The sequence below is a fragment of the Limulus polyphemus genome, unplaced genomic scaffold (genome assembly GCF_000517525.1).
Source record: "Limulus polyphemus unplaced genomic scaffold, Limulus_polyphemus-2.1.2 Scaffold408, whole genome shotgun sequence".
Classification (NCBI taxonomy): domain Eukaryota; kingdom Metazoa; phylum Arthropoda; class Merostomata; order Xiphosura; family Limulidae; genus Limulus; species Limulus polyphemus.
The window spans coordinates 252,710-266,794 of NW_013666018.1; the positions used below are offsets into that span (position 1 = coordinate 252,710).

Sequence of the window (14,085 nt, forward strand, 5' to 3'; positions counted from 1 at the left end):
ATTGTGGGGAATAACATAAGCTACTTGGAACAATATTCCCCAATCATACATTAATAAACTGTACGGAAACAGAGGAACAAGGTGTAGTGCTCTGTACAAAGACTTGTATACAAAATTGTGGGGAATAACATAAGCTACTTGGAACAATATTCCCCAATCATACATTAATAAACTGTACGGAAACAGAGGAACAAGGTGTAGTGCTCTGTACAAAGACTTGTATACAAAATTGTGGGGAATAACATAAGCTACTTGGAACAATATTCCCCAATCATACATTAATAAACTGTACGGAAACAGAGGAACAAGGTGTAGTGCTCTGTACAAAGACTTGTATACAAAATTGTGGGGAATAACATAAGCTACTTGGAACAATATTCCCCAATCATACATTAATAAACTGTATGGAAAGAGAGGAACAAGGTGTAGTGCTCTGTACAAAGACTTGTATACAAAATTGTGGGGAATAACATAAGCTACTTGGAACAATATTCCCCAATCATACATTAATAAACTGTATGGAAACAGAGGTACAAGGTGTAGTGCTCTGTACAAAGACTTGTATACAAAATAATAATGCATTATACAAGTTATAAACTTTACTTTGTTTTCCCCGATAATGTTTTGTAACATAAAAACATTCACTGTATAGTCAGTCACTCGTTGTTTAGGACTCGTGTATGTGGATAGCCTATGTGTTTCCATAACTACTTCCGTTACTGTAGATAAAATATTGTTTTCAAGTATAGTTTGTTTGTTATTGTTTTCTTTTTGAGTATTGCCTTTTCTGGGCGAGTAGCATATACAATATGCACAAAAACAGGCATGTTTTCTCATTACATGATGTATGTAATTATTCGTCACTAGTGACATATAAGTGTTTGGAATTATCTTCAAGTGTACTATCACATACTGTAATCCATACTTGACGTTTTCAGTAGTGAATTCTTTTCATTTCTATCTGAAACTGGTTGTACAATATATTTGGAACTTCCTTTTTCTATAAAACAATACTAATGTCTTTATATGTGTTGCCAAAATCTTATTACCCACTTGTAAGTCGGAAAGTATGTAACTAAACAAAAGGGATTCCATTTAATAGAAGTTAAAAAAAGTTGTGAAACAGATCAAATTTATATTATTTTTTTGTAGCTACAATCCTGCAATGTTTTTAAAAAAAATGACCGCCATTTTGAAGGTATGTTTTCTAAATAAAAGAAAAAATATGTACGTTAAACAAGCCATAGAAAATTACATTACGAAATATTATTATATATTTTTTGTAGCCAAACATTCTGTAATTATTATTATTTTGTTTCTCAGAATGGCCTCCATTTTTGGAGAGTATTTTTCTAATGACAATAGCCACGCTGTGTAAAGAACAAGGGATTACTGTGGTTGGATTGTGTTGTACATATGAAGTGTTTGTTGCTCAAAAGGTAAAACATTTTCTTACTTTTTGTTTACATTGCTCAGTAGCTTTTTACGAATTGCTGCAACCTTAAGGTTTGACCCTACACCAGTAGTGTTAAATACTTCAAGTATGTGATTCTTCTTCAGTTTCATAAATATTCTGTAAATAATATCCATTTCACCTGGGAGTAGTAGTAGTTCCTTTACTGAAAACTAAATATTACTAAAATAATGTTGACATGTTAAGCCTAAAATAAGTAATCGAAAGCTCCAAATAAGACAGTATAAACAACTAAATATATATGTTTTCATTATTCATGAAGGTGGGTGTTAAAATACACTTAATGTTGTTTTAGAATATGATTATTGAACTAATATCCCCCGCATAGAGGTAGTTTAAAATCAGAAATCCCCTGAGGGATATACAAATTGTCGGAGATTTACGCTAACAAAATTGTTTATTTTCGTTATTAGGTTTGTTAATCTCATTTTTGGACACTTTATGATAATGAAATATTACTGCTTTTAGTTTTTATTTTTTTACAGATTTCCTTTCCTGGTTGTATAATTCAAAAAAATATATTTGTCAGTATATTCTCAACCTCTCTTCATTCATAAAAGCTTGTATTGAATATATATGGTAATTAGTTTTTATTTCGTCAAAAGCTGTTTTATGTCTCATCAGAATTGTTTCCCAATGAGTCAGCGGTAAGCTTACAGAAGTACAAACTTAAAATCGAGGGTTCGATTCCCCGCGGTGGACTGAGTCAAGATAATCTATCAATCTTTATTTTACACGGACATCTACGTTGCCTTGATAGTGCTTATGTTTTATATACACAACTTGGAACCCTGTGGTACTGTATTTACTCCTATGATAATATTTTGTTTCTTTCGAACAGTGGAGTTACATTCATACTTGTTCTCGTTGTTGATTTGGACTTCTGGTTATTCTGGTGACCTGGCATGTCCTGGTAGTTAGAACACTCTACTTGTAATCTGAAGGTCGCAAGTTCGAATCCTGTCCCCGTATGTTTTCGCCCTTTCAGCCGTGTGGACGTTATAATGTAATGGTCAATTCCATTATTCGTTCCAGGGTGTAGATGTCTTTGAATTGATAGACGTGAGGTAAACGACTAGTCAACACCACTCACTGCCAGCTCTTTGAAAACTATTGTTTGACCAATTAGTCGAATATGACCGTCACTCTTATAATGCACCATCGTTACCAAAATGCGAAGCACGTTTGTACGGCAACTGGTCGCGAACCAAGAATCCTCGGATTCAAAGTCTGGGTTTACGACTAAGACACGCCCGGTCTCTAGTCTTTACTTGTTTTTGGACTAAAATCGAATGTTGATATGAACTTATTTTGGCGAACAGTATTTCAGCTTTTCCTGCATGTACTACACAATAACTATTTGTCTGTTTGTTTTTATTTTTGTACAAAGATACTCGATGGCTATATGCGCTAGCTGTCCATAATTTTGAAGTGATATACAAGAGGGAAGGCAGCTACTCAATACTACCCACCGCCAACTCTTAGCCTACTCTTTACCAACGACTAGTGGGAACATTATAATGCCCCCTCAGCTGAAAAGACGAGCATTTACGGTAATGGGATTCGAACCTACGACCCTCAGATTGCGAGTTGAGTGCCTTAATCACCAAGCTTTGCCAGACCATTTTTGAAATAAATAAATAGTCTGCATAGTAGCCATCTGTTGAGTAAGGTTCAGCTGTATACTATTATTATATATATTATTTTTCATTCAACACTTGGGGTCCAGGTGGTTAGGGCGCTCGACTCGCAATCTGAGGGGTCGCGGGTTCGAATCCCCGTCACACCAAACATGCTCGCCCTTTCAGCCGTGGGGGCGTTATAATGTGACGGTCAATCCCACTATTCGTTGGTAAAAGAGTGGCCCAAGAGTTGGCGGTGGGTGGTGATGACTAGCTGCCTTCCCTCTAGGCTTACACTGCTAAATTAGGGACGGCTAGCGCAGTTAGCCCTCGTGTAGCTTTGGGCGAAATTCAAAAACAAAACAAACATTCAACACTTTAAATTTGGCAACAACAAAAAAAAAGAAGTAAAAATGGAAGAATCTAAGAATTCTGCTGACGTGTTTATAGGGCAGTTCATCTGATAAAATAACACCTTCTGGAGTTTGGTGTACTTATTTCCCCTTATTGAACATTTTTGCCATTATTGATTAATATTGAAGTACGCATGGCTTATGTAATCTTCTTGTGCTTTGAAATATTTTGCTTAAAAACGAAACTCAACAGTCCCTGTTTTATCACACATTGCCCTAATGCTAGTTAATCATCCCATATCGTTTTGTAGTGCCCACACCTGGGACAGTTATCGCCATCGCGTGCGGTTGCGCCCTCAAAATTAACGATAGGCCTTATTCTGTGTTTAAACTTTAAAAAGCTCTTTAGTTTCGTGTTCGGCAAATTACAAAAACTGATGAGACGCGACGATTTGAGAGGGGGGCGAACAGGATGGGGGGGAAGAAGTGTTTGGAATACTCATTATTAATGTATGAAAATAACCGCACTGAAAAGTTTGGGTGGGCACGAACAAACTAGTAAGTAACGTTGTTTATCATCATCCGTCACCAGATTGACTTGACTCGAAACCGACAGAGGGCGTGTCGTCGCAAGACAAATAGTTCTTCAGAAGAGTATTACTACTGATTGGTAACAGGATAAGAAGATTGGGAATGGGAATTAAAGCCGGACCTCGGTGATTGCGAACTATCTATCACACGTGCTCTCTCTCTCTCTCTTTATGCCACTTGAAAGCTTGTACAGGCGACCGTCGTGCAGTTATCACACGTGATAAGACGTACAAGGAAAATGAATAACATCTTCTGACTTTGCATCACTGTGTCCGGAGAGCATTGATTGAGGTTTGTCCCCAGGGCATGTGATAGCACAAACTAATGAATGGTAATTCTTAAATGAGAGTTACCCACAAGAGATTTTGGAAACCGTGTATTGCTATAAACACGTTCTTCCACTTCATTTAGTTACTAGACTCAATGTTTGAGCTGTTATTAGTTAAAGTATACAAATACGCAGGATATTTTCTATTATAAAACGTAAGCCTTTCGTTTTCAATGTTTGAGGCAATCATCCACACATTAAGGAAGGGGGCATAACCGTTTATATATATATATATATACATTAGATAACCACGATGTTTCCTCTAACCTACTCATTTGAGGTCACCATTTTTCATAACTTTTTAAAATAAAAATCATCTTTATTTCAATAGATTTCACCTAAACTTATAGAACGTGGGCGTTTACATAAAACTTAATGGCTTTCTAATCAAACTCATTCCGAGTAAACAGGAAAATGGGTAAGGAAAATGATTCCCTAAATAGCAGGTATGTTTTATTACTTCCTGTTCCAAAATACAGTGACTGTATAATTCGTTCTGTGTATAATCATGCATAACATATATTCTTATTTGTGTGGTTTTGTTGTGTCGGTATTTACTCGTTTAATTGATAAATACCAAAACAAACTATACAATTGGAGCCTAAAGGTAAAAACCACATGTGTTATATGGCTCCGTCGTTTGTGACTTTGTCAATGTATTTAGAGTCAATCTAAAACCTAATTAGTCTCATAAAATTTGGTAACCATCTTGAACATGTTTTTACAGTTAAAAGTTACAAGAACTTAGATTTAGGAAAAGTTTTTCCCATGAATATGCATGACTATTAGCGGGTCCGGCATGGCCTGGTCGTTAGGGCGCTCGGCTCGTAATCTGCGGGTCGCGGGTTCGAATCCCTGTCCCACCAAACATGCTCGTCCTTTCAGCCGTGGTAGTATTATAATCCCACTATTCGTTGGTAAAAGAGTAGCCCAAGAGTTGACGGTAGGTGGTGATGACTAGCTGCCTTCCCTCTAGTCTTACACTGCTAAATTAGGGACGGCTAGCGCAGATAGTCCTCGTGTAGCTTTGCGCGAAATTCCAAACAAACAAAAACTATTAGTGGGATTGGTTGAGTACAGAGTAATGACCAATCATTGTTGAGCTGGAAGGTTGTACAGTTCCATATAATTAATGACTGGGGTCCCTTTGTTCTCGTCCCGTTGCTGTAAAATCTAACTCCTTACACCTTAGGGCCGTGGGTGCGTTATAAGAATTATGGTCAGGTCCTACTATTTTGATATTGACTCATACACAAAAATATAGCTTTAAACGTCTCGCGCGGTTGAAATCTGAGCACGATAACCTGTTTAAGGATACGAGTTATTTTCCTAGAAGAAATGTATATCTAATAATTATTCGTATAATTAGATTATTTAACACTCCAATATGGTATGTCGCTCTAAATGTTTTCCAGAATGTTTAAAGTTTTTGTTTGTTGGTTGTTCACGTGAGAGTAATTTGCTGAACATGAGGCTAATAACGGGGATATCAATTATGGCACTCATTACCTTGATGTTTAACATTCTTTTCACCTATTCCATTACTGAAAATAGTAACATAAAATAAATACTTTATTCATAAAAACGGCATATGCTTAAAAGGGAGATTTCCTCTTGTGTCTCATGTCTACCCTTAGGGAAGATTTCCTCTTGTGTTTCATGTCTACCCTTAGGGAAGATTTCCTCTTGTGTCTGATGCCACCCTTTTGAGAATATTTCCTCATGCATATGATGTCTACCCTTAGGGAAGATTTCCACTGTTGTGTGATTTCTTCCCTTGTGGAAGATTTCCTCGGGTGTATGATGTCTATCTTTAGGGAAGTTTTCCTCGTGTGTATGATGTTTATCTTTAGGGAAGTTTTCTTCATGTATGTGATTTCTTCCTGGTGCAAATTTAGGTTGATAGTTATTGAAATATAATTGTAGCGTGTCAATACCTGTATAATTTAACATCATTCAAGATATGTGTGTTTTAAACAAGGCCCCCTGATTGCGCTAAAGGGAACACTAAGTTCGTTGTCATTATTTATTAAAAGTATCAGTATTTTAAAGTTAAAACTGAAGTGAAATCAACTTCTCGCCAAATCTAGATTCGTCACAGAAGTTTAGTGAGAGTATAGGGGGCCTCTCTGACTATTTGTTTGGAAACAAGGTACTTTGTAAATCTTTCTGCGGGTAGAAAAGTGACTTAAAACGATGTAGTGTATTTAAGTCATTTGACTTTTTGTTTAATTCTGTTCAATCCAGTTACGGCTTCCAGACCTTCTTCGTATATTCCAAAATCTGATGACTTCCAAATCCCCGCCTCCTCCGTGGCTTCGAGAAGCTGTGATTCGTCTGGTAATACTTGTTGGTAGTGCCTTGTTACTATTGGTCGGAAGGGTAAAGGTCATGGGCGCCCAACTACCTGTATTCACCAAGTAAGTGTTAAAAGATATTCTCAGATAATTGTTAAACATGTTAACATCACAGCCAAAACTAAATTGAAAAGAATACTCATGTAAATTCCTCCTGATTAAGACGCATTGATATCGATTTGATGTTACTGGAATACCTTAGTAATTTGCCCACCGAACTTTAAGTTTGCTGTAGTTATCGTCTATATATATATTGTTGTTGTTTTCATTTCTAGTCTTCACTTCATTAACGTAGGTGTCCAAGTCTGATTAAATAAAAAATACAATTAAGATAATCATTGTAAATAGATAGCACTGATTTTAAATTGAGTAAAAATAAGATATTTTGAAGTCCAACATGTGCGCGTGTTTGTCAGCCTACATACAGGAACTTTTTATTAATTAGCAGATATTTCCGGCAAGTTCCCATAAAATAATGTCAATTCTAACTTAAATAATTTAAACTGTGGTAAAATAAAGCCACTTCATTTACTATCATTAAGGTCCTGGGTCGGACATGTTCTATGACTTGGATGCCGGACTGAGAATCTGGGGGCCCATGGTTCTCGTCCCGTTGCTGTAAAATCTAACTCCTTACACCTTAGGGCCGTGGGTGCGTTATAAGAATTATGGTCAGATCCTACTATTTGATATTGACAACAATTCAAAATTAGAGTCGACTGGATAAACTGTGTAGCTTTTCGCGAATAATCGAAACTAAAAATATGTTAAATGTAACGTAATTGTCGTTCGACGTGAATTATCTACGTCAAAATTAAACGGGAAATTCCATTTCCAGCTTAGAACTAAATGCGAATAATTATTTTGAAGTTAGATGATATATATATATGTTGAATAAAAGTTACATTTATAATAATGAACAATAAAATTTAAATCAAATATATAAAGTTGTCATACACCAAGATAGATGTAATCTATTAACGTTCGCTTGCACATAATACATAAAATAAAGTTGTTACAGACCAAGATACATGTAATCCATTAACGTTCGCTTGCACATAATACATAAAATAAAGTTGTTACAGACCAAGATAATGTAATCTATTAACGTTCGCTTGCACATAATTCTTTTTGTTCTGCTGTTTTGTGTCGTCACGGCCTCATCTCGCTAATACAGCTTTAATTGCTTACTGCACCCCTTGACATCCCTTGGTTTTTTGCATCTAAATGACCCCCCCCCCTCATAAGCACTACTTCCAGCAAAAGTTTCTTCAGATATCAGGCCTTGTGTGTTATTGCTATATTATAAGTTGTTGAGAAAAACATTAATTTTTAGCTATACGCTAGTAAGTCAAATGGAATCATGAAAACAATGAGTATGGGAATTATAACTTTCTCTAATGTATTCAATAGGTTTGACAATCCAGCCGCTGTGGCAGAAACTCCAGCACGACAGTTGACGTACAACTATTTACTACCAGTTAACGCGTGGCTCATGTTATTCCCTTGCGATTTGTGCTGTGATTGGACAATGGGGACTATACCTCTTGTGGAGTCCTTTACGGATCCACGGAACCTTTTCTCTGTTGTTTTCTACCTATTCTTCGTCCTCCTGGTGTGGAACGCACTAAATTCAGACGATGATCATTCCGAAGTTGTTGTTATGGTAAGCTGAAAAATATGATTAAATCTTGATCCGGAGGCATCGCTAGGCGTTGGCACACGGGGCCTGTGCTCCGATTCTATTTGACAGTGCCCCGAATCCCCATTTGGTGTCTTGAAAAATGAGAATCGAAAACCATGATCGATATCATACAGAAACGCCGAAAATTCCCACGCCTGTGGGACCGAGCCCCGAATCTTTTAAGCACCTAGCGGCGCCTCTACCTTGACCTCTTCTTTTTTGTTTTCGGGCAGTGATGCATTGAATGAATTTTTGGAAGTGAGTTGATTCGTTGTATCAATCTATCTTTCAAAAAATAATTTATCTCTTCTTTACACACTGTTTAGGAATACCGTTAATTGTGTGAAATTCCTTCACTTACTGGTCAGGGATAGTACCAATTTTGTGAAATTTTTGAGGGATAGCGTTATTCGTGTGAAATTTCTTGACGTATTATTAAGGGATAGCACTGATTTTATGAAATTGTCACACTGTTGAGGGATAGCATTAACTGCAAGGAATTTTTACACAGACTTTTAAGGGATAGCGTTAATTGTGTGAAAGTTGCACATATTTTTTACAGGTGGCGTAATTTGTGTTAAATTTCCGCAAACACTGTTTAGGCTTAGTGTAAAGTTGTGAAATTTCGAGTTTTTTTAATATTAGTTGTTAGAGAAGAACACGTGGAAGTAGTTTTCGTCTTTTTTTTACTTATTTAACATTTTACTTATTCTTTACTGAATTGTTAATATATAATTCAGTCAGCCAAGAAAAAATCTATAGGCTAAAATCTTAAGTATTAGCCTTTTCTTAGAAAATTAAATAAAATGAAGGTTTCATCTACAAAATTTAATTTCGTTAAATTTGTTTGTTTGTTTTTGAATTTCGCGCAAAGCTACACGAGGGCTATCTGCGCTAGCCGTCCCTAATTTAGCAGTGTAAGACTAGAGGGAAAGCAGCTAGTCATCACCACCCACCGCCTACTCTTGGGCTACTCTTTTACCAACGAATAGTGGGATTGACCGTCACATTATAACGCCCCGCGGGTGAAAGTGCGAGCATGTTTGGTGGGATGGGGATTCGAACCCGCGACCCTCAGATTGCGAGTCGAGCGTTTTATCCACCTGGCCATGCCGGGTCGTTGCTCAAATGAACATTGATACTACTACTGCTCATAAGGTCCGTTAAAACCCCATTTTGTTTTTATTATTATTATTATTCAGTTTAAGTCATAGATTTTAATTTCCGAGTGTGGGTTTTCTTTTATTGGAAAAAAAAAAGGATCCGCTTTTGGATACAACTCGAAATAAACCATTCATTATTGTATTATCGTTTTTCTTGAGCATGTAATTTCCTCAGTGATTGCTTGCGGCATCAAGTAGGAGAAACAACACTTGGGGGAGGGGGGGGGTATTTTATTTCTAATACATATAGTTATATTGTGAGATGTGCCAAATTAATACATTGTTTAGTCATTTCAGTCTTGTTCTCCGTATTCGTAGGGTCAGAGAGAATATTCTAAGTTAACAAATTTCCTAAAACCTTCACTGTGAAAAAATTGATGTTACTCTATCACGTTTACGCATGCTCTGTCAGTTTGAGCTTTTTAAAAAAAAATAAAAGTTTTCTATTGTTTACGTAAATTAAGACTTAAATGTTATAAGCGACATAATGAGCAAAGTGCATAGTGTTGGTTAGTAGATGTATACAAACTTAGGACTAAGATAAATTTCTTACTAATGTCAAACAGTAGAATATTCACACATTTTCATATAGAACTATTATTTGGACAAATATTTAAAGTTTTGTCTATATATTTTGTTTTTTAGATAGGTTCTGACTTTCTCTAATTTCGTGTTCTGTATTCCCAGTCAATTATCGGAAATATGCAAGAACAATAGGCCACAATACATGTTGTTTACATACATATATCTTTTTTAAATACATCGTAATTACTCATTTTCTTCACATAACCGCCTCTGTGGTAAAATTTTAGTTCCGGCCGATGATAGAGTATTATTTCTTTTAAGCGAGTTATATGTATCAAAAGGAACTTTAATTAAAGTGTCAGAACTGCTACCGGAACCGTAAAAGAACAACAGCCTGTTACGAGATATTGGAAGTTGTTTTTGTTTTTTAATTCAAAGCAAACCCCGCCGTTTGAAGTGCAGGTTTGAAAGCTAGCGAATGCCAGACTTTGAGAAGTGGGCTAAATTTAAATACTTGACTCATTATCTTTCGCGAGTGATTCTTGCTACGCTTGTGTTACAGTAAAATGTTAAAAACGCCTTGAAATGAGAGCGAGAGTGAATCTGAGATGGATAATGGTAGGAATAGAATCACTAAAATTATGTGTGAGAGGGTATAGGGCTGGTTCGATACGTTCTTCTATGAGTGATGACCTGGTGCTTAGTTACTAATTAACGCCTTAATGAAATATGAACATCACTAAAAGGCTGCTGTAGTAGGCAAGTAGGGTACAAGATAAAAATAAACTGTATTGTTTTAGAGTGATTTTTTTCTCTATCTTACAAGTTATCACCCAAACTATATATATATATATGTAAGCAATAATATCGTTTTTTATTTGTTTGTTTTTTATTAAGCTCAAAGCTACACAATTGGTTATCGTGCTGTGCCAACCACGGGTATCGAACTTCGATTTTAACGTTATAAGCCCGCAATGTAATACAGCTTATAACTTTTTTTATTTCGAGTATGCCTCGTATCATTTTCATTTAGCATAACGTAGGTTGGAAGAAAATCATGACTTCGGAAGGTACAACTCGTTAGACCAATCAAGAAGTGGTGATGTTATTGGTAACCAATGAGGAGATCTGATAATTTTGAACAGTAATCAAGATGTTCCTTTGTCTACTTGAGTCCTAACTGTCAGAGAGAGTCTTCCCCGAGTTCTCTTGGTTGTTGTTGTTGTTTTTCAGAATTCCGTTAGTAGTCTAATATTTAGGTGTGAAATTCAATTTAGATGAAACTCCTATATCCTGTTTTAACTTCAGTTTCGTCCTGGATCCAGAATGAGATCGTTAAAGAATAAGTAGACTTAAATATTAGCATAAAAAAACGCAATGCAATGTCCATTTTTAAAAAACAAAAAAATCGCTATTAAATAGTATTAGGTATTTTAACGACAGGGTTAAGGCAGACTTTAGTTTGTTGTTGGGAAAGGGAGGTACTCCTTTTTTCCTTATACCAAAAAATAATGCAGTAAAAAGAACCGATTAGCGCTTGTTTATATATAGAGGTAGGGAATACGTGGAAAGCAATTTTGGAGACTCGCGAAATCGTTACAGTCCATGTCGACCCATCTAGTCATACTCTATCTGACAGTCGTGCATCTTGGCAATAACCCTGCAATGTAGTTTCAGCTGCAGAAGGCGTAAGGCTGTCATGTCAAAAGTACGCCACTACACCCTGCTTGCTCTCCATGAGCCATCTAGTGTATGAGGACGAAAATTTACCAGCGCCTGTTTCAACACTCCAAACGTACATATATATATATATATATATCCATAGACGCCGCGTCTGGCGATTTGACCGGTATGTCTTCGTATGGAATAGCATGAATGTCCGTTTCATTCTCCAGCCGCTCGAGTTATGATACGGTTGAACAGATATGTTATGGAAGCAACTCGTATATACGTAACTTGTGTCGCTTTTCCAAGTGAAGATCCTTTCTGACTGTGTTGCGTACTTTTGCCTGAGGCATATGGACGGCTTTCGTCACTGATTTTTGTGTGCATGTATTCTCACCTGTTACAAAACGCTGTATTACGTCTTGGTTACGACTTGTTGCAGGTCTCTTTCTGGGTGGTATTGGTGACTCAATTTGACACATATTTCTTTATTTTACAATGCCATTAAATACAAAGGATATCCTTGTCTTGAAAATTCGAAATTCCCGATCTGAACACATCTTTACGATCTGAAAGTATAAATATTTTGCGTCGGAAAGGGCTTTTTACATACCCTTCCCTAAATCAATCGGTTTTCAGTGGTATCACGCTATGTGCAAAACACCGAGTAATGTCGAAATGTGGTTCTGATACATGTCGTTCCACCACAACTTTATATGGGCGGTGCTGTCACGCAACTTAGTAATATGCTTATTCAAATTCATCTCAATATAATCTATTCAACCCTTGGTATAGTTTGATAGCAAAACAAACGACTTGACTTTGTCAATGTCTAATTTGTTAATAGAAGAAATTATTATAACTTGTGTATACGTAGTTTGTAGCAGTAGAAACGACTAACATTTGTATATATGTAGTTTGTTAGCAGAAGAAACGACTAGCCCTGGTCTATATATAGTTTGTTAGCATACAAGAAACGACTATCATTTTTCGATATATAGTTTGTAAACAAAAGAAACTACTAGCCCTGGTCTGTACATAGTTTGTTAGCAGAAAAAAACGACTAGCCCTGGTCTGTATATAGTTTGTTAGCAGCAAAAAAACGACTAGCCCTGGTCTGTATATAGTTTGTTAGCAGAAAAAACGATTAGCCCTGGTCTGTATATAGTTTGTTAGCAGAAAAAAACGACTAGCCCTGGTCTGTATATAGTTTGTGAGCAGAAAAAACGACTAGCCCTGGTTTGTATATAGTTTGTTACCAGAAAAAACGACTAGCCCTGGTCTGTATATAGTTTGTTAGCAGAAAAAAAACGACTAGCCCTCGTCTGTATATAGTTTGTTAGCAGAAAAAACAACTAGCACTAATCGATATGTAATTTTTTGATGCAGGAAAAACGAAATTATGTTTTTGCTAAGTTAAACCAAACCTGGATGGGTTCTTTAACTTATAAGACACTCGCACACACAAACAAGTGTGAAACGTAAACGTGATTATTCAACATCCTGTTGAAGACGACTTTTCAGGCTTTAAGACGGAAAAGGAGGAACGTTTATCCAATACATTGCTTTGAATATTTAAATTCATACGATCACTTTTTACGTTTGTTTTTTGTATGTTTCATTATAGTTACGCTCTTGTACAAAATCCAATAAAAAATAATTCGCATTGATTTACTTTATCTACGGCTTTCATATGTTTAAAAACTTATCAAAAATATTTGGATTCATGCTATCTACACCAAATATATTAAAAAATAATTCTGATAAAACTAAAATTGTGTCTTTTCTTCGTGTTTGTTATTCAGTGACTTATTACATTTTTCATTTTGTAGTTATTCTGTCTTTTGTGAATTTGTACTTAATTTTAGGCATAGTTTCTAGCAGCTGTCGAAACTTTAAACTATTACTTCAAAGACACGTTTTATATATTTTGTTTCCGTCATGTTAATAATTAAAATATCTTAAGAGCGCAGGGGCGTAGCTAGAACTACAGTGTGTGTGTGTATGGGGGAGGGGGGTCTAAATTATTTGTGGACATTTTCTTCTATACAAAAGCGGAGCCTGGCATGGCCAGGTGGTTAGGGCGCTCGACTCTCAATCTGAGTCTTACACTGCTAAATTAGGGACGGCTAGCGCAGATAGCCCTCGTGTAGCTTTGCGCGAATTCAAAAACAAACATACAAACTTTTTTAGAATATTAGGGTAGCGTTCGCGCCCCCCCCCCCCCCCCCGCTCGACTAACGCCCACTGGAAGATCTTACCTTTATAATATACCTAATTAGGTAAAAATAGTTAAGTACACGACCACCGTATAGTAATATTA

General features: G+C 36.3%; 1 protein-coding gene across 1 annotated transcript in view; it reads left to right on the forward strand.

Moving 5' to 3' along the window:
* The window catches only part of LOC106458039 (transmembrane and TPR repeat-containing protein CG4050-like), a 206,496-nt gene that overhangs the window by 160,098 nt on the left and 32,313 nt on the right, over positions 1–14,085 (forward strand). The window contains exons 6-8 of the mRNA XM_013917492.2: positions 1,324–1,439; positions 6,616–6,788; positions 8,139–8,391. Coding sequence (XP_013772946.1) covers positions 1,324–1,439; positions 6,616–6,788; positions 8,139–8,391 — 542 coding nt within the window. The remainder of the gene's footprint in view (positions 1–1,323; positions 1,440–6,615; positions 6,789–8,138; positions 8,392–14,085) is intronic.